The sequence below is a fragment of the Lethenteron reissneri genome, chromosome 44 (assembly GCF_015708825.2).
Source record: "Lethenteron reissneri isolate LAM-NWPU_2019-01 chromosome 44, ASM1570882v1, whole genome shotgun sequence".
Classification (NCBI taxonomy): Eukaryota; Metazoa; Chordata; class Hyperoartia; order Petromyzontiformes; family Petromyzontidae; genus Lethenteron; species Lethenteron reissneri.
This window is the reverse complement of record NC_083822.1, coordinates 5,470,123-5,496,373: the sequence shown is the minus strand read 5'-3', so window position 1 is coordinate 5,496,373 and position 26,251 is coordinate 5,470,123. Positions and strand designations below refer to the sequence as shown.

Below are 26,251 nucleotides of genomic sequence, written 5' to 3'. Positions count from 1 at the left end.
TGGCTGGTATGGGACACTAACGAGTGGTGGTATGGTGAGAACCATGCCTGGCCGCGTTCTTCTGTCAAGTGTAATGTTTTCGTCACACGGCACCAGATACTCGTTTTCAGCCGGTTTGGCCTCAGGGAGGCCCATGACCGGTTCAGATATTCGTCACTGATGTTGGCCATGAGCAGGAATGAAAGTATGATACTGTGCTAACCACTACTCTCCTACTGCTAGACACAGATCCCCCATATAACCTGAGCAGACTATTGGGGCAAGTGATGTTAGCGAGCACCTATGAAGGCCAGCACGGTGAGTGGCCAACACCACGCCTGGCCGCCTTTGCCTCCCCAGTCGTGATCTTTACACACCACACCCGGTACTCATTTGAGGCCGAGTCGCCCTATGGGAGGCCTCTACCCGGTTCAGATAATCGTCACTGGTGTTGCCACGAGCAGAAATAGAACTCGGGTCACCGGGTTGGACACGCAGCACGCTATCCGCTACACCACCGCTCCCCTCTACGACCACACACCCACACATATGTGCATGCGTGCACACATCGCTTGGCAGGTGCGTTGAGGTGAGACGGTGGGAACGATGGGGATGTTTTCACGCTCCAATGAAAAGCATTCCACACGGGTAAAGAGTGCCAGCAAATGGCAGAATCTGCCACAAATTCCTCCTCCAGCTGCACTGATAACATGTGGACTGTGAAAGCCACGTAAATTCAGAGTAACCCACCTCCTGTTTGCCGAGCAGCTCCCTACAATTCATACTACACTGCTTAACACTACTCAGTGCTTGTGTTGTACACGTGTTCGTTTACACACTTTGTGGGGAAGCAGTTGCGACTGAATGTAATCATTACTTTGAGGGTTCTCTATCATCTGGTTTACCTTATTCATTTAAATAAGTGGAGTGGACTAAGCTGTCTGGACAAACAGAAATACAGATCAGCCGTTTACATACTTACAAATAGACAGTCACATATTTGTGATCAGCATACTGCACTAACCTTAACAATCAGGTCGAAACTACTGGTTGCGGTGCACAATGGTGGTGATAGTGTTTACGAACGGTCTGGACCACCATCAAAGTTGACTCTGCCTTAAATGGGTACCCAGTTTGAAGTGGTCAACACCGCCATAGTGTCGTGCCAACTTGAATAGCTCACTACACGCATTTGCACGCAACAGCTAAAGCAGAATAGGGAAATGCATGTGCACGCTTCTGTGTACATTCCATTGTAACGGCCATGCACTCCACAATGCAATGTAAGTATTGTTTTGTGACCCTGGGTATGATGGTTTTTCAAACATCTCACAATGCTGTATTGCAATAAGGGTTTCGTTGACTTGACTATCTAATGTATAAATAGATCAAATCACAGCAGACATCCTGACATTCCAATTACATGGTATATCATATGAAAATCAATGCTGACACTACCTGTACAGGTAATCAGCTCTGCGTCCATGAGATTCGATGATCAGAACTCACCACAGGAATTGGGGTGGCGATTCACATCTCAAAATGTAGCTGATGTGTCATCAGCAGTTGTTTTTGGTTAAAATTTCAGAACAAAAAATAGCAAAGGCAAATTTGTAATATCCAGCTGAGCTTTAAGAGTTGGCCATGACATGCATCCCCGAAGAGTACCTCTTTATGCTGATTTTTTTAGACTTCTGATCAACAGGAAACTACACAATAATTGTTATTGCAATACATAAAACATTGTAGTGTCTGGTGATTTTCGTGGATACGAGTTTGGATTTCACCCCATAACAATCAGAGCACGATATAGGGGTTTGGCAAGCGGCAGTAGCCCTTATATTAAAATCAGGATGCCTTGGGCTTACGCTCACAACAGCCAGCTTGACGGAATCAAGACCCTTAACACAACAGCCGCCTGGTATTTTCTGCAGGCAGTTACTACAAATGTGCCGCGCTCTATCGCGGGTGTTAAAAGCCCCTGCAAACGTTGTCAACAGGGTGCGATGGCTATGACTCACATACGTATTCCAGGAAAGCCTCGGCCGAGTCTCAAGACTCTTTCGGAAGTGTCCTGCTTTGGATGATTGGCCAAATTATGTTTTAATATTGTTAATTTTTTACGTGCGTGGGAGAGGAGAAACATTGCACACAAAAGTAAACTCATGCATACGAGCATTCAAATACAACTATTTACCCAGTCGGCAACCTACTTGCCACACTGCCTCTTAAGTCACCTTATTGACATGCAGGTGGGTGTTTTTTCAGATACCTCCATCTCTGCATAAACCACCAACCCCAAATCCGAAGTACAGTGGTAGATTATAACGTCGTACTAAAAAATTCTAAATGTTGTGGATTCACTCTTCAACACACCGGTGGGCTAAAGTAGTGAACTATTTGTCTTTTGTCAACGGGACATTTTGTACTGATTGACCATGTCGGGTGGTGGAGGGTTACAAAACATTAAATAATAACGCCATCTAACCCAAAAACCTTTATGAATAATATTGGTCTCGAAAGCCTACGTGTTAAACTACAGTACTAGATGCTATCCTGAATACAAAATTAATTGAAACCAGTTTTTATTGTATATAGTTTAATGGCCTCATTTAATCACATCCACTGAACCATTTTTAAAATGTGAATTAAATAATTTCACAAAAAATATCGTTTTTCTCTCTATTCGAGAACACTCAGCTCAAAGTGGCTTTCCAAGCAGATCGGTAGAGTTGGTCACTCACTCATCCATAGGTATCGGATAAAGGCCTGTTCAGTGACTTCCGGAATGCTCCCCAACGTGACATGAGACTATGCAATGGATTTCGAATTGGAAAACCATTTGCCCTGCGCCCTCAACATCAAGTGCCAAATTGGGTAGTACAGGTGATAAAAAAATGCTGTAAAATGTATGGTGCAAATACATTCATAAACAGGCACCTGCATAGACAACAGTGCTCTGGCATGCAGAGGGGGGGGGGGGGGGCAAGGGTGGGTTGGCACAGAAAGGCAATCGCAAGTGGATGTTTTCGAGTGACTAAGCCTATGAATGCATCCCCAATGCAGCTCACGGGGATTTGTTTCCCTTATAAGGAATACAAATGGGGTGGGTGGGTTGGGTGCCGGATGAAGTGGGGGATTTATTTATTTATTTATTAAGAGCCACTCCCCATAAACGCCTTTGGCTGCATGACATGCCTTATTCATGATGCAACCGATTAGGCCCGTTCCAAGCTCTGACTCAAAAAACACTCATCATCACCACCACAGCAGAGTCATGAAAATGTTCAACAATGACGACCATTTGGGTAATAAGGCTTTCCGCCTAGTGAATATACGTATGTAGAAATTATTTCGCACCGTATGAAGCCAACCGTGCTAATTGGAGGGACGGGAAGGGCAAAAACATTTTTTTGTTAATTTTGTAAATGCATCGATTATTTTATACTTAACGTATTTGGGTTCATATTTAGAAAGGTGCCGGTGGAGTTCTACAATTGATTCCTCGCACACCATTGCTGGGCAGAATGGTCCTCCACTAGACAGCCCCTTTGGAGGGTATTTGGCCTACTCTTACACACTGACCAGGCATTGGGAGAGGTTGTAGTACAACACTTTACGCCTGTACACACAATCCGCTTGATCTACTAACTGTGGCATAGCCATTCATACTGCTGCTTGGAGAGAGGTGTCAGGGGAATTCAATACCTTAAACTCGCCATTGTTTCAACTGCCATGCCACCAAACCATAAATCTCTGAGTAACAAGTCTAGTATGCAAACTCTTACACCAAGGCAGCATCCCCATTGTATTAAACTAGCCTTTTCTCATCAATGCCTATGCTAAGTGCCAATATTTTGTGTAGACAGGCCTGTATATAATATAACTTAGATGGCCCTATGCTCAAAGTGCTCGACACAATGGGAAACTTGGGTGTCGACTCAGCCTATCATCCATCTGGGGTCAGTATAACTACAACCATATTTGGGACCTCAATACTCTTCAAAAATAATGGCCCTCACAATGGGAATGCGGAAACGAGCTTTCTCACCCACAGACCTTCATAAGCAGCCTAAAAAAACAAAAATGTACTTACCTTGGCAAGGGCCTCCCCAACAAGGTCAACTCAGCCTAAAAGCAGCACCCCTAGTGTGGTTTGGTCAACATCAGCACCTGGGAGACGAATGTAGCTGGGTGCCGACTCAACCTCTCACTTGTGCTTAACGCCTTAATAGGTGCTCACCAACAGCACGTAAGAATGGCACACTTACATTATGCATGCTGCATGACATCTACACAAAAATATGAAATTTTACAACGAAAAAATCTCTCTTCTCACATAAACTGTCAACAATAATACATGTATGTTGACTGAGTGCAAAAGCAAACAGTGGTCTGGTACAACAACTGCAGATCAAAATACACATGCTATGACATCACCCGAGCTCACATCTCACATTTAGTGCTCTGCTGTTGAATTTGCACAAACATGTCGAATAAACACACACACACATTTATGCCAGACACAGACAAAGCTCCTCCGTTTAGCGTTATAGGCCATGGGATAGGGGGAAGTACTGTAAGCACCTATTAAGCGAGCTGGTAGGACACTCAATAGTGTGGCTAGCAGCGAGTCTGACTGGGTGCATTGAACAGAGGAATATTCTCTTAGTTTGTCATTTCTAGCCATATGATCCATTCCTAATGTGCCCCATACGTAAGAGCTTTGGTGCAAAAAAAACACATGAACACACTTCATGTATTAAGGTTGAGATGACCTAGGAAAGAGAGCCAGAACAGGTTGAGATCATGGCACGGTGCTCTAATCCCATGCTACCTCTCTCCACACACACAAAGATCCAACATCTCTTATAGCCTTCATCAGACAAATGAGAGTGCTGTTCACGGGGACGTATTAAGGCCAGCATGACACGAGGAGGTGGTGTGGTCAGCACCCCCCCCTTCGTGTGATGTTAATGCACCAAACCAGATTCAGTACTCATGTACGACCGAGACAAACCTTGGGGAGGCCAAGGACTGGTTCTGATGTCATGATGTCACGGTCGGGAACTGAACTTAGCCGAGTTTGTTGTGCTGCACTTCAAACACGATGCCGCCGCTTACCATACAAACACGCAATCAAATACTGTACATACAAATAGACACAAACACAGGTGCGCACACAGACAAATACACTCGCTCACATGTAGAAGGGGTGCTCAGACAAAAAAGAGTGCGTGAGAGCATGTCCGGACTTTGCGCTAACCGCCCTGCGGTGCCTGGCAACCCCCTCTTCTCTACCCGCTTAACAACCCGCGCAAAGCACGAGGATATGGGAAGGGGAACAGGGCTGAGAGGGGAAGGTGGCGTCGTAAGGAACGCGGCGATGGAAACGGAGAAAATGAGGGGCAATGGATCCAGCATTCCCATCGCGCCGCTGTGCTCGCTGCCGACAGTTCGATTCCTACTTCAGCCCGGGAATATCTGGAAGGGCATAATTACAAAAGATTGCAGTCTGCTATACAATTGATATCAATCGCAGAATGTGCACCACTGATACACACCAACATGTCCTAAATTGTCCTAAATTGCATATGAACCCAAAATAACTTATATTCCACTTAAAATCTCTAATTTAGAATGAGGAAAGAAAGGACTGTGGATGTCATCGGGGATAGTTTTTTGTGATGGGTTGGATGCATGTCCAGGATTGGAGCATGGCAGGTTACCCAGACAGACATTGGAGTGGGACCCAGAGGTCAGTGACCTTAGGGAAGACCTCAAGCCAGATGGTGGTGGTGAGACTTTGAAGGCTGGGTGCTGACTGTGCAGCAAATGAGGAATCTCGTAAAAATAACCAATAGTGGTGTTGTGCCATCAACAACATTGGCTGCAATGATCAAATATAAAGAAAACCCAATAGAAAAGCTTATACATATGTTCAAATGAGTTGAGCAAGCACATTCATTCTCAATCCTTAATCAGTAAAAAGTAATACTGTATCATTAGCTTTTCTCTCCATTCCCCCTCAGTTTTTCTGTCTCTATAGCTCCCTAGCTCCCTCTCTGACTCATGTCTCTTTCTCCATGAATTCTCCCCCTCTAATCCGTTTGTCTCCCACACGTCCTGTTTGGACTACACTGCAGCTTTCACCCCAAGCTGTCCACGGAGTAAGTCATTGTCTCAGTCTCACTCCCAGCTGCACAGGAATAAACCCCTGCCGCCAATGGAAAAATAAAATGACTTAATGGTGCCTGAAAGTCAACAACAGCCACCCACCCCACCTCCCCCACAAACAATGAATAAATACCCACAAAGGGTTAAAAATCCAAAAGCAGTTAATTATATTTTGGGAACGTTTGCATCCGATTAGCTGGAGGGTATACATTTAATCAATAAAATAACCTAGGTAAAGATAGCAAAAGCTGTGGTTCACACGTTACTTGTGATAAAGGGCTTTTTATTTAAGCTAAACGTGGCCTGTGCTTCCGTGAAATACCTTGCGATAAAAAGGTGCGTTTTTATTGCAGCTAAGTGCGGTCCGTGAGGAAAACACATCCGCCATTTCCTCATCACAATCAGACTTCACTTTTGCAACTCTCTCCTCGACAGTCTCTCCACATCCCTCGTCTATGCACGGAGATTAACGATACCCATGCTATCGATGACCCCACTATGATGACAAGGCGACCCCAGGGATAGGAACCCGCGATCAGAGGGAGTTAAACACTAACCATAGCAACACCCATGGATAAAGAGGGGCACAGTGTCCAATATAAATAATCATGACAAGAGTGATGTACACTTAATTTAGGTTCTAGAATGGCTATTTAGCTAAAATGTCACAAACTACAGCTGCATCTACATTGAGAACTAGAAAAATATGATCATCAAAATTGTCAAATTTGGGCCCTCAAATTAAATTGTGGGAGATTCTTAGGCTGTGTCATTCTAAAGTTATAAGTGTTACATTTGTGCAAAGCAATACAATGATATCCACCATAAACAGTTAACCTAGTGAATCTACTGTGGAGTGTGATGATAAAAATGATAGCAAGCAGGCAAACCAAGTTACCGGTTATTATGTTGCTATTGTCCATCCGTAAATACATAATAATTATAATGAAACAATAAAAAAAAATACTCCATAGTTCTAGCAGCCAGCCAATGAGACGCATTAATCCTAGAAGTCACGTGGCCAATATCCCCCCACTTTTTAAAGTAACAGCTCATCCTCTTGTCAGTATTTTTTCAGCACTGTTTAAATGATGCACTTTGCTGATGGGCTTTTGCCCAAGTAGATTAGGGGGTTTTAGTTGGTGGTCTTTTGTGATATGAATAAGCTACAGTATTTATAGACGGTACGAACAGCAAAGGTGAGATTAATCTTTTATCAAGGATTGTTTCTTTTGCTCCTGACGTCTGTATGCACAATTGGTGGAATTTAAATTTTTGAAGTAAATAGAGATGTCTGCATTAATGTTATAAGTAGATTTGCATTTAGATGTTTGACTGAATTTAGCTATTAATTTCCCTGTGCTTTACTCACATGTGATGGGCAATATTTCAATATTCACATTTGTATCTGTTTTTCATGGGAAAGACTTTGTACAGTAGTGTATTGAAAAAGGGCTAATTCTCATTATAATTGTCAATTATTCCAAACACACAATTGTTACCCCAATAAACCTTAAGTAACCTTAATACACCTTAAAGTACCTTGTACTTAAGTAACCTAAAGTTACAGTTGTCCATCCTACCACTTAAGGACTCCTCAATATTGTCGTTATTATATTAGCTCTGCTTTAGCTCAGTGGTACAGCAGTACCATAGCTTCCAATCATCTCAGCCAGGGTCAGCTCAGATCCATCATCATAAGCCCCTCCGGGAGTCATTGAGCATCACCTAGTGCACATATGGAGTACACACCTGGTTGAACAACAGTTGAAACCCGAGCCTCCCAATTGCAGAAACGGGTAAACAATGTTCACTCGGTTACGAACTAACCATGGCAGCACCTGCACCGTAGAATCATGAATTAGGGTTGGTGGACCATATAGAGATGGTCATTTGTGAGAAGTTTAATCTGCAAGGCTCTGAAGTGGCCAGGAGACGGTACTGTTTAGCATTCCTGCTTTGTTTACACGAGATTGCTAGATTTCGAAATTATTTAAAATACGTTTTAATGTGCAGACATTTTGTACCAAGTTAATTTATCCAAGCATTTCCCCTTGTATGCATGCCAAGACACACTTAACAAGTCTTGTACCTCAATGAACCTTCACTTGGTTATAAGGATTTGTAAATTATTTAGAAACTGATTATACCTTTAACATACATTTATTGCAAAAAAATGATACACAGATTGTAATAGATACATGCACCAAATCGTTTGCACAAGAATATATTATTTACAACGTATGCAAATTATATTCTCAGGTTACATTAAAGCTAATCATGTGTACAAGGGAGACAAAAGCACCATTGAGAAACAATGCAAAGAAGATGACGAAAACACAACAAAAATATATTCTTCACTCAAATTCGCAACCTTGAACCATGACCATTCATACAATCACCATTAAAGTGAATCATTACATGCCTGATGATGAAGATGATGCGACAAGACTCGTAAGAATAGGCTAAGGATGTTGTAAGAACAGATATTGGAAAGTAGAGGTGAGTACAGAGGTGAAGAGATAAAAAGATAGCCATAACCTTTTCTTAAACCACCATGGCATGTGTGTGTGTGAAGGCGAGTGTGTGAGTTTGTGAGGATGCCAGTTCACATGGTCACACTTCCAGACACGTTCTACAATATGTCTGGGCAAGGACACACACAGCCGCTTTTCCACACTCATGTGGAAAAGCAATGTGAAAAAAGCTCTGTCCAAGCTGAATGGTCCCTTCACTCCCACAAAAAACCCGTGGCATCTGAGCAACCGCTAAACTTCAATAAGGGAGTTATTTTGCTTCCAGTGCCATGGCACTCGCAAAACTCACAAGCACAGCACATGCAAACACGTGCACACGCATCACACAATTATGCATGCGAATCGAATTCGAATCGCCAGGTTCGTAGCGCAGTGTGGTACAGGACAACGGAGAGCGCTCCTCCCCACAACGACACGAGAAGAAGTCCAAATGCTCATGCACAAACTCCTCAAGCATCCAAAGCTCATGGGTAAAACTGTAAAGAGAACAAGGCCAGCGCTATGCTGTTTCTGGGTATCTGGGGACAGACAGAGATGTGATAAATTAATAAATAATGAGGGGTTAAGGAATGAAGAACAGAGAAAGAGGGGGAGTGAGTTCAAGCTGGGCAGGAGTGGGCAGGGGGGGTGGTGAAGTGTTGGGGTAGCACTGCAGTGCTTAGATTCGTTTTTTTAAGTCAGCGTTTTGTCAAGCAGTGCACACTGAAAGCTTCAGTCCCACATTAGGAACACACTTTATCAGCTTAATTATCGGTTACACCATTCATAAAAATCAGATTAATGCCAAACAAAATCATTTTAACAAACACTTTCACATAGGTTGCGATGCATGTTTCTTTTTTTTGGTGACTTGGACTCAAGGTTGATTGATCACGCTGAAATGGAGACATGATGCCCATTGGACACGCACACGCAGGGGCAAATAAGTACTGTAGTTCCTTAAAGAGGCATTGCTGGAGGTACGTTCTTGAGACGTGGTGTTCTATAATGTAGAAAGGATTCATAATTTTTAAAAATATATATTAGCCTAAATATTCTCGAAAAATGTACAAACATCTCAATCACGACCCTCTTGAAAAAGTAATGAGAATCAGTAAGGGCTTTTCCGGGAAAGTATTTACAAATTAGTATTTTGAACAATACAGTAGAGAGCTTCAATGGATTGCATGATTAAGGGGTCTCACTTTCTGGTCTACCAGAATTCGCACACAAAAAAACCCTAATGTTGACACTGTTAAAACAGACAGCTCTGTTGTAAAAGCTGGCCCAAGTCTGTGTGAAAATCCACAGATAAACTGTACATCTTATATTTTTTTGAAATTCTCGTGTCAGATTACTAAAATTCAGGATTTCAAGTCATATGTGAGCACAGACAGCAAATTAGGTATGTGTTTGCGAGCAAAAATGGGTTCTTCTAAACAAAGTTAAGGCTCATTGTAACTTTCCTAGATTAACAAATAATGATTTAACTCATTATGCAGCCTGTGACAAAGTTGCAAAAATACTTGCCGCAATCAGAAGTTTGCTCTTTCAAAAACTAGTGTGGGGGGGGGGGGGTTGAACTTGACCCATTACTCCAGCCTGGTAAAGTAGCAATTTGTGGAAAGTGAACAGTGGTTATGTGATGGAGCAACAGGTCCCCCCTATTGTAAGATTATGGAATTTCTACTCCTGGGTTAAGACTAAGTGGAGATGACTACCCCTCAATGCTCATTTCAAAATGTGGACATATGCTAACAAATCAAAAACTCCTTGAAATTCAGACATTTTAATTCGAAATCAGGATCTTAGCGGTGCTGGATTAGTGCTTCGACACAATCATTTATGAGCTCCTGGAGCCATCCAGCCACGTACTGACATTTCACAAAAATTATGTGTGATCATGAAAGATTATGGGCAGTAAAATCCATTCCAGTGCATTTGTTTAAGCAGCCAAACTCTCGACCAATGTCTGCTCTCAGTCTCATGAACAGTCAAGCCTATCATTCAACAACTGCAAGGCTGTCATACATTATAGGCAAGAGCATTCCACCAGCACCATGGGCACCGTTTCATGCAAAACGCTCAAGGAGCACAACTTCAATATTTAGTTCTTCAAAGGCAAAAAAAGTAAATGGTAAAAAATAATCTGAAGCAGAACCTCTTCTGAAAAAAGTGTCTTGAGAATCAGGTTAGATTTCAGCAGGTGGCCTTAGGGCCCACCTATGAATATGGCAGCCTCGCCTTGGCTGGATTTGACAGTTTGATCACTGTGGGTGGTGTGGGTGGGCCTGTGGCAGTAAAATGGGCGAGCGTGGCTGTGGAATGAGGGTGTGTTAAGGATGGGCTGGCTCGGTCACACGTTGCACAAGTAGAACACATTCAGGAGTTGGGTAATAAACAAGGGAAGTGCATACAAAAACAGACAGACCGAGTGACAGAAAGACAATATTACTGATTATATTATCAGACAGACACACAGACGGACAGACAATCGAACTGATTAAGATACCGAGACAAACTGCCAGACAGGTAGACAATTATACCCCCTTTGAAGCAGTTTACTTTGTGTACAGTGAGTTGCATACCAGTTAGAAAGTGATGGCATGGTGGTTGACAAACCATGCTACAGATTTCAGTGTGTATATAATAATACAAATAATTAGTTTCCCATTTCACAGACAGCAAGGCGTCGTTTATCTCCTGTATACAACCCTGAGACAGTGACGGAAATTCCACATTCCTACAGTTGGGCTGAGCCAAGTCCTAGAACAAGCACTGCTCTGTTGACTTCCCACAAAGTGGTTTAGTTTTTATCAAACATGGAGGGATGATGGCCGAGTTCACATCCAACCACGAATGGAATTTTCATCCCTTATTCACCCAGCAAAGCATGTCCAATTAGGACTGCTCTGCCTGGGATATTTGGCCAATTCCTTTTTCAAGTATTTTTTAGGCTCGGAATTCCTTGGCTGGTCTTTTTTACTCATGTTTTCCCTTTCTCCTTTTCCTATTATTCCCATTTAGCTTTTGGATGTTAGACTATCCTCTCATCCGATACATTCTCTAATTTTTGTCACTCAATTTACCCGGGTTATCCTTGCAAAAGAGACTCATGATTCTAAAGCGACTTGCACTCAAGTAAAATAAAAGTGAAGAGTTCCTAAAGAAAACATTTCAGGTGAGAACACTCCATCTCTACAAATACCTATTAAAACCTACTTTCTGTACCGCCTCCTGTTAGCACCACCTCGATACCCTACATTTGGACATCTTAAGCACAACTGTTCCATCTCTACGTGATCTGCTAACCCTGTCTCAAAGTTATTAGGTTGCCGGATTAATCAGGTACTGCCGTGACAGCATTAGCAAATCACAGTTTAACGTTATTGGTTTAAACTGTCAATTGTTTTGCACCCATACACAACCAAGGGAGCCGGAGCAACTTTAAAGAATAATGTTTCTCGTGGTTTTGGCTTCAGCTTTTCCAAAACAACAAGGAGACAGCATTTCCTGTAATTGCCACAAAACCAGCATTCCTAAGGCTTGACGCAATGCTTACAACAAAGCCTGCCAGGGAAGGGCCCTTTTGATGCCCTCCCTTGACAGGAGGAGGGACAGATCATCATAAAGAGGTGGCCCAATGGTTGACAGGTGGCTAATGGCGATAACGGCCCAAGATATTGCCACGGAGCCAGCAAACAGACAACTTGGGTTCAAATACCAGGTTGTCAACAGATGCCAACAGCCAAGTCTTTGAGCAAAGTGAGTGAGATGATTTTAGCTAATTTCAATGGAACAACAATTCGAAAATTAATTACTCATGACCAGAAGATGGGCTCCTGTCCAAAGCATTAGTCTGTTATAAGACAACGTTAATAACAATGGTGTCGAGGTATTTGTAAACAGTTTTCTTCACAACGTATTGGCAAATTGAAGGCTGGTTTATTTCGAAGGTGGACAAATGGATCAGAGATAAAACCATGTCAGAACTACCGAGTCAGGCACCACAGAGATCCTGGTTTCAAATCTGAATTTCATCAATATCAACCACCCGTGGTGATACTGGGTTTTAAAATGTATTGAGTTCATGGTCTCAGCCTGGTCACCAACAGCTGCACAAAAAAACCTCAATAATGAAATAACAATTTCTCTTGCTGGTTTTCAAAATTAAAACTCTACTCTGAAAATATGACAAATCCTCCTTACAGGGCATGTAAAAGGCAGGCCCTAGTGTGGAGAAACACACATATTCCAGCGACTTCATAATTAGGTCTGCAACATCATTTTCTAGGGATACTCTTTTGATACAAGGTGGAAGGAAGCACACTCTTCCAAAGTCAATGAATTCAACTCATTACATGAACACAAGTGGAATATAATTGAGGGGTGTTAATTTCACCTATGACATGGACAGACAATGGCCTGTGTTTGAAAAAACTAATTTTATTTCTATCACAAATCTGCACTGACCAGCGTGAAGTATGACAAAGCAATCCTCCTGACCAACATCACTGTGGAGAGGCCTGCATGCAGCAATGGATGGACCGCACGGGCTGTACACAGTATTATTATTAAACTATCCTCTTTGTAGCAGACAACATGCATTTGTGAAAAGCAGTACTGTATTACTGATAATAATGGATCCCCTATAAATCACCTGGTGGCTGGAGTGGGAATTGAACCATCGCCCTATTTTAATTTGGCAATGTTGGGACACACTGACTACTCGATACATGGCTGCCTTTGTGTTTCTTACGCAGAGGTCAAAGAAACAAGCTCAGCTTGTTCTTGTGAAGCGAAGGAGTCCACAAAAAAATACCCTGCCCATACGCCTGGCAATTAAGAACTCTGGCCCAAACCTACCCACCCACCCATCCCCCCCTAACACACACCCACATCTGCAAGCACTTCACCTACTGTTCTCCGAGTTAACATGCCACATTCCAAAAGGGATTTATTTTTAATTTTTTAGAAACAGGGTTCTCTTCATATACGTATAGGATTTTATCACGGAATGTATTGCATTTCGGTACATCAATCACAAGATCGTAGGACATCATCGAATTCCTTGAAATAGTTAAGTCAATATCAGGGGCCTTCATCCAGCGGTAGACCGATCTTGGCCAATGATGACGAGTTCGAAAAGCCAAGTCTCAAGATGAGAAAATTAACATTCTTGAATTCTAAATTTCGATATAAAGCTTTCGTGACTGCAGGGATTCATATTCTTGGTTCTTTCGGTAAAGTCACAGTAGAAGGGAGAAAGCTATAAAATAATAAAAATAAAGCAAAAAAATGTTAGAGTTTATTTATTTATTATTTTATTGTTTTTTTCCCCTTCTACGTGACTTTACCGAAAGAATCCAGAATAACCATATTCTGGAATTCGTATTGGCGGCTCAGTCTCGGATAGTCTTAGGGAACGACCAGAGGAAGACGACACCATACAACTACGTTTGCCTCTCCTACCCAACAACGTCATAACACAACAGTTTGTCACATGTCAATCATCCAACATATATCTACAATTCCCATCCTCTTTAACTAAGCTGTATTAAATCAAATTAACATTGTGTCGTAGATGGTGAATAGGTTGAGGCCTTCAACTAAACTCGTTACACTTTCAGACCTGGTTTAAGTAAGGGATTTAAATCCAGAATCTAGGCATTGCAGGTCCAGTGTTCTCCGATGTCCAATATGACCCCCTTGAGCCACACAGCCACCTATTGTTGCCGTTCTTTTGGGTTTTTTTTGCGGCCCGGCTGAGTGACCACAATAGGCACTATTGTTAGATATTCCCCAGGTGAAATAGTTCCTTATTATAAATGTGCAATGACGAAAAAAGTTAAGACTTTGTTGGGATTAAGCAAGGTTACCATACTCCTGTTTATTGTTATGCACGAAGTGTTGTGAACTCTGTATTGGAAACTTTCCTTTGTAGAGCAGTCCGCGAGAAAATCTTGGAGGTTTTTTTATGGTTAGCTGCTCACTGGGGTTATGCATCTGGTGACCGGAGCTAGAATCTTGCCCACAACTAACATACGTGGTGAGCAATATTTCACCCTCCCCCACTCCACCAACCCACAGTGATCAACGTGGTGAAATATGGTCAAACTAATTCCACAACTGAAACGACAGGTGGTGGGGGCATTAGCCAGCAGTAGATTGATAATGGGATGTAAATGATTAATCTTTATTTAAGCATCTTTTTTGATTAAATGTCTATGGAGTAGACACACTCGTCCACATATGCCACACCTACCCACAAACTATACCATAGTTACTCTACTCATATGCCAAACCACACACACATTGAGACATACATGCAGACACAGGCAGGTCGGCCCCTCCATACAAACACTTTGGGCAAAGTCCTATTGGGGAGCACCTATTAAGGCTGGAACAGCACACGAGTGGGTAGTGGAGCCAAAACTACACAACCAGTGGTGTATCTAAAGTGGAAATAAAGCAGAGCAGTAATTGCCACTGGTTTTATACATCACAGGCAGAAGTGGAACCCGGGTGAGCAAGATCAGAGTCGAGGGTAAGTGTGCATAGCACAGTACACATGAACAAATATATCCAATTTATCCCCACTGACTGAAAGGCAAGTGCTGTTAGCCAGCATTCACTACTGCTGGTACGGTGTACAAGCAGGTTTTGTAGCTAGTACCATCCCTGGCCTACCTTTGTCTCCCCAGTGCTGATATTTTTTACACAAAGCACCAGGTACTCATTTAAGGCTGAGTCGATTTTATGGAGGGGCCCAGGATCAGTTTAGATTTCACTCAGCACTGATGTCAGCCATGCCCAGGAAATACCTGAAGACAAAGGAGACAAATATCCCACCCAACGAACCGACACACGTGTATATTGCATGTACACAAAATAACGCCATACAAAGATCCCCGTATAGTCTTAACATACGTTTGGGGCAAGTGCTTTTTAGCAAGCACCTGTGAAGGCTGGCATGGCACATGAGGAGGCAGGGCGGCCAGAACCACACTAGGCCACCTTTATCTTACCGTGACAGTTTTGACACATCGCACAAGGTACTCATTTGAGGCAGAGTCGATGTAGTGGAGGCCCAGGACTGGTCCAGATAATCGTCACTGGTGTTTGCTATGAGCGAGAATCGAACTCGGGTCGCCGGGTTCATAGCACAGCGTGCTAACTGTAACACTACAGCGCCCCGCAACAAAATAACACACACACTTACATGCAAAGTACATTATGTGTATGCAAAATACACACCTTCCCATTCAAACGTTGTACCAAATGCTCACCTGCCAAAATACACACACTCCCATTTCATTCCACCCTTCTTAAAATACAAGCCCCTTATACTGCTTGGGGATTAATCATTCATCAAAGCGAATTGCAGTGACTGCTGCACTTTGCACTTGAATTGCCCTTTATTAGCTGGAGGTGGGGGAGATGATGCAGGACAGATTCTTCCACAGTTGCAATGCAATATCCTGCACAGTATATTGTTTGGTGATGTATTTCCACTTGGCAGAAATTCTGGAAATAGAGGCCAGTCTACGAAGTGAAACTGGCCCAGAGAATTCGGGCTGCAAACAAAATTTACTACCAACTTAAGCCGATAAAAAAAAAACACGTGAGAACACGCTGCCCGGATGATAACTCGAATTCACTCTTAAGTTGTGTAGCTCATGGAAAATTTTGTATTAGTGTCTGTGAGCCAAAGCAGAAGTTGGTGTCAAAGCAAAAGTTAGAAAAACTTTATTGGTGCCAATTTTATCATCATCATCTTCAAACACTGGAGCCCTTATCTGACAGCGGACTGACTAGAGCTGCTGTACATGTGCATCTCCTTTATTAAACCTGGTGAGAGCCACCTGCGATTAATTATATTTGTGATTAGAAAGCAATCATTTTGCTTATAGTTTTACAACGTCGTAGGTTAAGCTAAAACCGATAATCAAATGCAGGATGAATGGCGATGTCAATCAGACGATATTGTCAGCTACGACGTTTGGATCAGACGGAAATGTGGACACGACAAAAAATGAAGAGCTGAAAAGTGCAAAAGAAGCAGAGGAGCGAATGCTCGGAATGAAACTGCGAGATAGACAGGATGAGGAACACATCAGCCAGGAGAAAATGTAAATCAGATAATATATGAGATTGACAAAGAAAAGTAAATATGCTTAGGCAGGACACACTCTTTGACATGTAAATGAGCCAATGGTAGAATGGCAACCACAAGAGAGAACATCAGAAAGGAAGCCCACAATGGAGATTGAATGACGAGATCGGTTCATGCTCATGAGCGACACGGATTCCAGCATCACTAAATCACATGTAATGCAACTCGTGACAGCCAGAAATTCCAATGCTTAAAAGTTACGTGCAAATTATTCATTTGGGATTATACAAAGCAGCAATATCACCCTCCAACTGCAAAAACTGGGCAAAGGACCCTCCTGAAAGTCTGGAGCAGGGGTCGGCAACCAAAATAACAAGAAGAGCCATTTCTTTCCAATTCGGTACAAAATTCAGTATTTCAAGAGCCGCAATGCATCTATGTACGTACGTACATATCGTCAAGAAGCAGCCCGTAAAGAGCTGCATGCGGCTCCGGAGCCGTAGGTTGCCGACCCCTGGTCTGGAGGCTTGGCAAGGATTTCCTGGGTAAATCCATGCCTTGAGACATTAGTGGAAGGCGCCTTACAAATAAATGTAAATTATTATTATTCATAAAACGAGCCTTTAGCCCGTGCAAGGACGGGTGTATTGCAGTAAATCTGAAACTTGCAAGTGAAAAGCAGAGCGCGACGTGATATCCATTGCATCAATGCGTTTGCAATTTGTAAGGGCGCGGTGACACAGACCTATTTCATCTTGATTTAAAGCTTTCGTGACTGCAGGAATTCACTCTTGGGTCTTTCGGTAAAGTCACGTAAATAAAAAATAATAGATTACGACGTTTCGATCGCATAAGACCTATTTCATTTTAAGGTTATAATCCCTTTGTTCAACATGACGTCCTTTTTACTTTAATGTCTCAACAGCGTTACGGAGATCGCGTGACGTGAGGGTTTTGCCTTTGTAGTGAGGGTTGTAAGTTGACGCCGAGGAGCGGGGAGGAGGCGCCTCGCCCCCCATGTAGAGTGACGTCACCTGCTCATGATTATTAATGAGGGAGGCTGTTCGATGTGGAGTGACGTCACTTGCTCGTGATTATTAGCGAGGGGGGATGGCAGATGTGGAGTGACGTCACAAGCGTTCAAGACATTCCTGGGTGATTGTAGTCGGTATAATTATGAGAAGCGTAACGGATGGCAATGGCCAAACAGTTAATAGGTCTTCATCAAGCAGTGCATCGACCCCGGCTGATGGCGACCGAAAACACTGGCAGCAAATCACCTTCAATGTCTACTTTCGTGTTAACTGTAACATTTGTGATAGAATAAAGTAACTTCATTATTTATACATCAAGGTCTGACTGGGTCTCCATACTCCTTTTAAAAGAGCCCCCCCCCCCCCAACTTGGTGTATTTGTCATGAATGTTGTCGAATGGCTCTTCACAAGGGTCAGTGAACTAGAGCAAGATGCAGTGCACCGAATGTTTTTAACCATTTTCTGAAGCATCATTAACGTTAAGAAATTATTGCTCTTATTTATATTACAACAATTTTATTGCTGTAATAGCATTACTCTCACTACCAAGAACTGAGAAATAGTGGTCTCACACATTCTCCGAATTCCAATCCACCCATTCATCCACCCACCCATCTCAAAAGTCTCTAAGGTTCTGGGTGCACAAGCCTTGGCCCTTTCTCATACCACCACCCCCAACCTCGAACTTCACCAGATTAACAGTGCAAGCAGACATCCTCTCCTACACCCACAGCCAGCATTACCTCACTGTACATGCATGTACAAGAGTATCCTCAGTCTGCAGTGCTTGTTTGCTTGTGTGTCAGCATCGTAAAACGTATACATATTTTAATTTTGCATCAATGTATTGTATGCCCATGACCAAACCACCCTAAAGCCTATGAGCAAATCGCCCACGATGTGCCTAATCATGCCCGATCTTGGAAGAGAAGTTTGGCTGAGCCTGGATCGTGCCTGCATGGTTGACTGCCATGAACAATAGGCTGCAGGGCTACTCAACAGAGGGCAGTGTGACAAAATCCAGTTTTCTTCTTCTATTTTCGTAGCCAATGATGACTAAAGTGAAGCCAACAACTTCCACAATGAATAACCTGGTTTTAGATACAGTATTGAATGTCACCAAGAGCTGTAGCAAGAGCCTTCCAGATAATAAAAAAAATCACTTTCCGTTCTACTGGTTCAGTTTATATGTGCTCAAACACATATTATTAGGTATAGCCCTGTGAGCCATGCAGCTCTTGACTCGGGTGCAACCGCAACAAACAAAAACATGAACAAGGAACATCTTAAAGTGACTACACGCAACAGAAACATCCAGGAAAAAACTGCAAAGTCTTCCAGAAAAAAGCCAGCGTATATCAACGCTGTGTGCAAAAATCCCAGTGGGATGCAAGTAAAACAATAACAACCATAAGACAATTTAGATTAAAGTTATCAGGCTAACTCTGTACTTTAAACAAACATGGCTAAACCATACGTTTTCGAAATCACAAAAATAAAGCTAGAAAAACAATGTAACAGTGATCATAGAAACTGTTACAGCACTTACCGCAACAGTTTGATGTTATTTGCGCACTTTGTTTTATCACTAGAAACCTGGCCAACTGGGCATAATTCTTAGCTAAGGATAATGTATTTTTCCTTGTGATATTTGAAGCCGAGGTATACTTGGACGAGGGCAATTCTTACCTTAAAATTAGTTAACTGGTACAAAAAGTAAAAACGTACATAATTGGGAGATAAAAGCAGGCAAGCATGATCTGGCAGCCCTACTCACTTGAGTGTGTAGGGCCAGCCTAAGAAGTTGCTCAATTAAGAGCGGTTACTGCAATTGTTTACACTTATAAGATACGTTTCGGAACATTTATTTTGGTCTTGCATCTACTCATGTGGAAGCCAGTTTGTGTGTGTGTGTGACCACATGCAGTGTTAAGTAATTTGCCTCACAACAGGATGCATGGTTGCGGTTTCTGAGCCGATGTTTGTTTTGAGCGGGATATTGTGTATTTGAGACCGAGTTTAATGGAGAATGATGTAGGGGTGTAAACATTCTGCCAGCACAGCTCTCCATCTCAAAGTGGTGTTTTGTAACCATAAGAAAATAGATTAAACAGAAGGAATTGGCCTAACATTCCAGGCAAGGCTTGTGAAACACGTTGGGTTCTCCTGAATAAACATTTTCATTATTATTGTTTTGTGTGAGCACACATACACGATGGCAGCCTTGTTTGTACGTTTAGTCTACGCACCGAATGTTGCGTTCACGCGTGTATGTGTGTGGTTAAAATACACTACACTACAAAGCTGGCAATTCGAGATGTATTCCCGCTAGCGGCTGACATCAGTGGCAAATATTTGCACCCGTGCTTGGCCTCTCCTTGGTCGACTCAGCCTTAATTGAGTTCCTAGTGTGGCATGTAAAAATCAGCACTGCCTAGCACTGGCCTTAAATAGGTGCTCGCTAACAGCACTTGTCCCAACAGCCCGAAAAAGTTCTATATAAAGGGGGATCGTTTTGTACGAACAAGCTTATATTTTTATAAGTAATTAACAAACATGGGTCAACATACCCATGGGCTCTTGTTTTCCCCACTCACCCCCCCCCCACACCTCCCCTTTCCTCTATCCCTTCCTTTCCCAACCCTGACAGATTGCGTCCTGTTCCTATTTCGAATGAAAACCTAACTTGCACCTAAGCAAGACGTGTGAACATTGCGCTACATTTGCAGCAGGAATTATTTGCAGCTAAGAAAAAGAACCAATATGCAGAGCACGAGGTCACAGTAGAGCATATGGCAGGCTACAGATACACAGCTGAGAGATGTGGAATACAAAGATATAACAGACCGAATATTGGGTTTCAAACCAAAATCAGTCGTTTGTTAAGAAGAATTATAAAACAAATCAAAAGCAACATTTAGTTTTCAGGTCAGGAATGTGAGAAATGTCATCACGTGCCCTCAGTTATCCGATCAGCAATCTACGATATTATATTTTAGTCCTTTTTTTAGTCCACTGTTGAATGAAGGCTTTTTCCCACCTTGCTGTGGGTCATTTGACCACACTGGTCAGCACAGGTTTGTGAATGCAAGGGGGTGGCAGGACCAGTTTAGTTATCACTCGCCAAGAATGTTAGCAATGGTTGGGAACTGAACTCGCAGAACTAACTGCTGCAATCCTAAGTACTACTAACCAGACAAATGAGGCCTTGATAAAAAAAAAATTCTAAGAACAAAAGATCTACATTCCAGGATTAAAAACTTGTCTTGGAATCCGGACACAAACCATAGGGAAACTGGCTTCTGATTGTGAATGTGGCTGGTTTGCGTCATGTGCTGAAGTTTACGATACTTTTTTTTATTTACACAGAAGGGCGGTCTGCAGGAATGTGAACTCTGACCCCCAAGCCTTAAACAACCCCACCCCAACGCTGTCTAAATTGACAATTTTCATTAGTTTTGAATCGCTATCAATCAGTGAAACTACAGGGGCCACTCTGTGGCTTGAAGTTTAGTAGAGACTGGGATACACAATACATTTATACGTTTAGGTTCGTTGAAGCCAATCACGAATGGGCCAATGTACGTTACATTTAATGTTTCTGTGGATCACTCGTGAGAAAAACTGCATGGTTCTGTGGAAGTGCACTTTGGAAGCATTACAGTGAGTACATTTCAGAATTTTATTTTTTATCATTGATCGAGTTTCCTGAAGACCTTTCTCTTGTGTCTATTACCGTCTGTGTTTGAATTGTCTCACTTCACACTTATTTCATAATGCTGTCTCTCAAGTCCCTCTCTGATCTGTAGCATTCTGAATCTGTAACTGCACTAAAATTCTTAACCCCCCCCCCCGTGTCTTCTTCATTCTTTCTACATGTGCAAGCCTTGTAGTCTTACGGTGCCAGTCACATTTAAATGCCTCATTACGTTATCACTTGTGGTTATTCAATACTTGTCTTCCTCCGATGGAGATAATCAATGTCCCCCCCAGAGAAACAGGGAACTTCCACCAAGAAATAGTATTTTTTTGTTACAGGCTTATGAATGTGCGAGTGTAGGTGCGTGCTCACTAATGTAATTGGGATTCCACTGTGTAAATAAACTAAACAGATTTGGGTCCGTGGGGTGGTGGAGGCTACAGTGCAACTGACATGATGCATCGTGCTGGTGACAAATGTTATGGCCCTGCCCGAATTAAACTCTGCATAAAACAAGTACTGGGGTATATCAAGTTCCATACACAAACATACACACTGTGTATCAAAACAAACCTTTAAATACATATGACAAAAATCAAAAAGAGGACTGGGGAAACAAGGGAAGTAGGCGTGTGTGTTGTACTCGCCACGTTGCTTTCTTATTCATTGTGCATGCTGTAATGGAAGCTTCCTATCACAACTTGCCCCAAACAGTCTGACCATGCAGCAGATGGCATACTTATCGCCGTGTAGATAAAAGCATGACTTTGTGTGTTTTCGTGTATGTAACAAGTGAGTTACGTGAACCGGTCCTGGGCCACCTCTAGGTCGACTTGGCCTCAAATTATTACCTGGTTCAGTGTGTAAACATTGCTACTACGGAGACAAAATACAGACAGGCGTGGCACCCACCCCCTTGTGTACCATTCCGGCCTTCATAGGTGCTTGCTAACAGCACTTGCCCCAACAGTATGTTAAGGCTATCCAGGGGATATTTGTCTTTGACTTGTGAGTTGAGCGGTGTGTGTGCGAGCCAGCCATGTATAATAACAAGTCGCAAGTGGTATATATGTACCTCTCTTGGAATGCGTATAAGTTCAGGCTATAACTAGCATCTGGTTTATGATGAGAATGTCAGCAATACGAGATAGATAGTGGCCAGTTACGGTGCTAACTGCATCACCACCTCACGAGCCATGTAGGCTTTAGTCTTCACTAACAGCACTTATCCCTATTTTCTTAGGCTAAATAGGGGATCTTATGCTGGGGGTTTGCTACTCTTTCAAAAAACATGTTGTCCAGAGGCTCTTACCTGGCTAAATACAATATCATTTTGGTGCTGAACAGGTGCTAAATAGTTTATATGGAGCGATTTGCCAAAAAACATCTGGCATTCCAGCAGCAATTGTTTAACAAGCCTGACTGTTGATGAGAGTCTGGACAAAACTGGTCCAAGGTTTTCTTGCTTTAACAAATGCTGCTGGATAATATTGGTCAGGTGAAGACAATAGGCCAATGGACATTTTTGTGTGTGCCGATAAAGAACAGAGTTCTGCTTATATTTGTCTTATACCTTCCGAACACAAATTGCACGTATGTTGAACTTATTTTGCACTGTACATAGCCAACCCGTGCAAATCGGAGGTGGGAGATGATAGTGGCCAAATTGTGTCACTCACTGGTTGCGCTGGGTGACCAAGCATTTGTAGCTTGCCGAACATGTCTACAAGGTGCTGGTATCTTGTGATTAAGTGAGCAGGACAATGTCCCCTCGGTAGGGCGTGCCTTCCCGTCTGTCCTACCGCACCCCATAGCGAACACGTTTCACGTGCCAAACTACCAGGGGCGAAGGAGGTCAGGTCACATCGACGCCAGTGTGTGGGCGTGCGTGCGGGTATGTGCGTGTGTGCCTGCATGCCGTTGTAACTTCTTTTTCTAAAGCTACAAGCTAGAGCAGGCTACCGTGTGCTAAAATATTTAAGAGCAGAGGTGATTCGATGACTGAAGTGTAACTCTGGGTCCACCCGCATTGGACTTAACAATGATGTCAGGGCTACATGTGCGATTTGCCAGATGTGGTCACCTGACTTGAGGCTTGGTCTTATGTATGTGTGGTAGGAAAGTGACAAAGTACAGTAGTTAGAGACTCTATTCCACTATGGACCCAGCAGCTACAATGGCAATTGGTCACTGAAGTTGCAATATGGGCCTCCTCTAGGTCGACTCAGCCAAACCATATCCAGGTAGTGTGTTATATTAGGGTGAATGGCAGACCTTTGTTTTGTGTGTGCGCAAATTTGTGCATTTCTATACATGCATGCTTGGCCATTTATTTTCAGGTACGTTTTGAATTGTTTGTTTCTGCACATGTGTGAAAAGTGGTGGAATTATGCAGGGGGGGGTGGGGGTTCCAAAATGCACAACGCTTTTGCCAATCTGGATTTCATTCTGAGTTATGGATACCATCAGCAGTGAATAGTGTCTGTTCTGGTCCTCCTCTAGGTCATCTCAGCCTCAAAACAAGTACCTTCAGGTGATATGCAAACATTAGCCCTGTAGAGGCAAATATGTCCAAGCATGGTATTGGCCACACCACCCTCTCGTGCGCCTGACCGGCCTTAGTAGATGGCAGCTAAAAGCACTTGCCCCTACAGTCTATAATAATAAATGGCGAGAGTTTGTCTTTGTATGTCCGTGTATGCAGAGTGGGGAGCACCGATTGTGCATCTCTCAGTCATCTCAGTCAGCCAACCCATAACACCTTGGTCTGTCCTGTGACATCCTGCCATAAAGCCTCCGACACTTCACGCGACCTCAAAATTCACCTTCCCTTGCACAAGCGCTGCAGTTACATCATCACAATTATTGGAGAATGGTGGCTGTTGTTGTATCTGTATGTTGTACGAGTGTGTCCGTGCATCCGTGTCCGTATGCCCGGGTGTGTCCGTGTGTCCTCACCTTGCAGCATGCTGCGGTAGGCCGTGTCGGTGACAGCGTAGATGTGCGGTGGGACCTCGTGGCGCTTCTTTCCACGGTACATCTCGATGATCTCCTCCGAGTAGATTGGCAGGTTTTTGTAGGGATTCACCACCACGCAGAACAGCCCAGAGTAGGTCTGTAAGAGCACCCCAACCATCAATATCATCATAATAATTATCACCGGTGCTATCGTGGAGAACAAACCTAGAGTACATTGGTGACAGCACCATGATCACTGTTGTCATTAGCATCACTATTAACATCTTCATCAGCTGCAGCATTCATTACCAAACTTAATACATACTTAAGTAGAGCCAGTGGTCATCAGCATCAATATTATCATTCAGAATGACCGCACATCCAAAAGTTTCACCATTATCATCACACACCTCGAAGTGTATCGAAGACGTGCACATGCTTTATGATCACATTTTTATGATTACGATCAACAAATATGAACACTATTTGATATTTAGTTTCCAAAAAACTCTTCACTTATGGACTCAAGATGGGGAAAACTGTCAAACCCAGGCTGAATAATAATAATACCCAGGTTGGTGGCACTAGTTATCACGTTTCAATTGGAGGGCGTTGATGAAATCCTGGGAAGGCTGGACTCAGACCCTCAACCCTCCAGGATCATTAAACGAATACCATCCGTGGTGTTTCTGTCTCGACAAGGCCCCTGCAATAAGAATGTGCAACCTCCATTCAAGGCTTAGGATCGTTAACAGCAATAATAAGCAACGCCACATGCTTGTTCGAGCATGGAGACGCTGCGACTCTGTAGTAGTTGCTGTAGCCCACAGGGCGAAGGTGTGGAGGCCCGTGGCATGCGAGTCTTACATCATGAAATTGGAAGCCGAATCTTCGTGCGAACATTGAAAAATAATTTACATGCACACATGCGTGGGAATGACATAATCGTATCAGTGCTCGTGGCAGCAGTCGCAGTACCTGTGTAGTGACATCGCGGATGTCACTATGTAATGCCGGCCCTAGAGAGGCAGGGCGTGTGGTGTAACGACATCGCGGGCAAAACGTACATGTGGGTGCAGTACCAGCCCTAGAGGGGCTCGGTGAGCGCTGACTGGTAGTGCTGGATGGCACCACGCTCTGCGTGCAGTGCCGACCCCTACAGGATAGGGTGTTAGAGTGCCGGCCATGGAAATGGGGTTACTAAGGGCCATGGCATTCTGGTTGACCCCGAAGGACACGTGACTGATTAAGTCTACAAGGGGCCCCCAAATGGGGGCTAGGGGTGGTCACGTGTCAGGGCCAAGATCCTGCTCGAGGATTCTAGAAGGTGGTCGTGGCTAAGGGCGGAGCCTGCCATGCCACGGAGGATATAAGCCGGGTCCCTGAGAGGGACCGGCTGCTGTTGTTATCCTGAAGAATCTACGTTCTACAGTCACCAACACGTGGACCTGGACCCAAGCTGTGGTCCGGTCCGTTGTAGCTAGTTCCTGTGTAATTAGTGTAGTTAGCCTGGTGGTCCACCACCATAGGTTGTTATCTTGTTAAGGGGCAGTTACCCCTTGTGTTGATGTTAATAAATGTGTTGCCTCCAAGAAGTGTGTCTGCGACTCAGTTGAACTCACTACACCTGTATTTTCACTGCCAAATTCGCTGTTTCTTAACATCGCTGCCTCAGCGGATAACAGAAGTCAAATTTCGAACAACCCCGTGGATAATAGGATTCGCAATATTGGTTCCCAATATGTGCACATCAAATGTTTTACAATTATT

At 43.2% G+C, this 26,251-nt stretch overlaps 1 protein-coding gene across 1 annotated transcript in view; it reads right to left on the bottom strand.

The window, feature by feature from the left end:
- The window catches only part of LOC133353519 (myosin-10-like), a 107,419-nt gene that overhangs the window by 65,357 nt on the left and 15,811 nt on the right, over positions 1-26,251 (bottom strand). Inside the window, 1 exon segment of the mRNA XM_061569822.1 lies at positions 24,482-24,638. Coding sequence (XP_061425806.1) covers positions 24,482-24,638 — 157 coding nt within the window.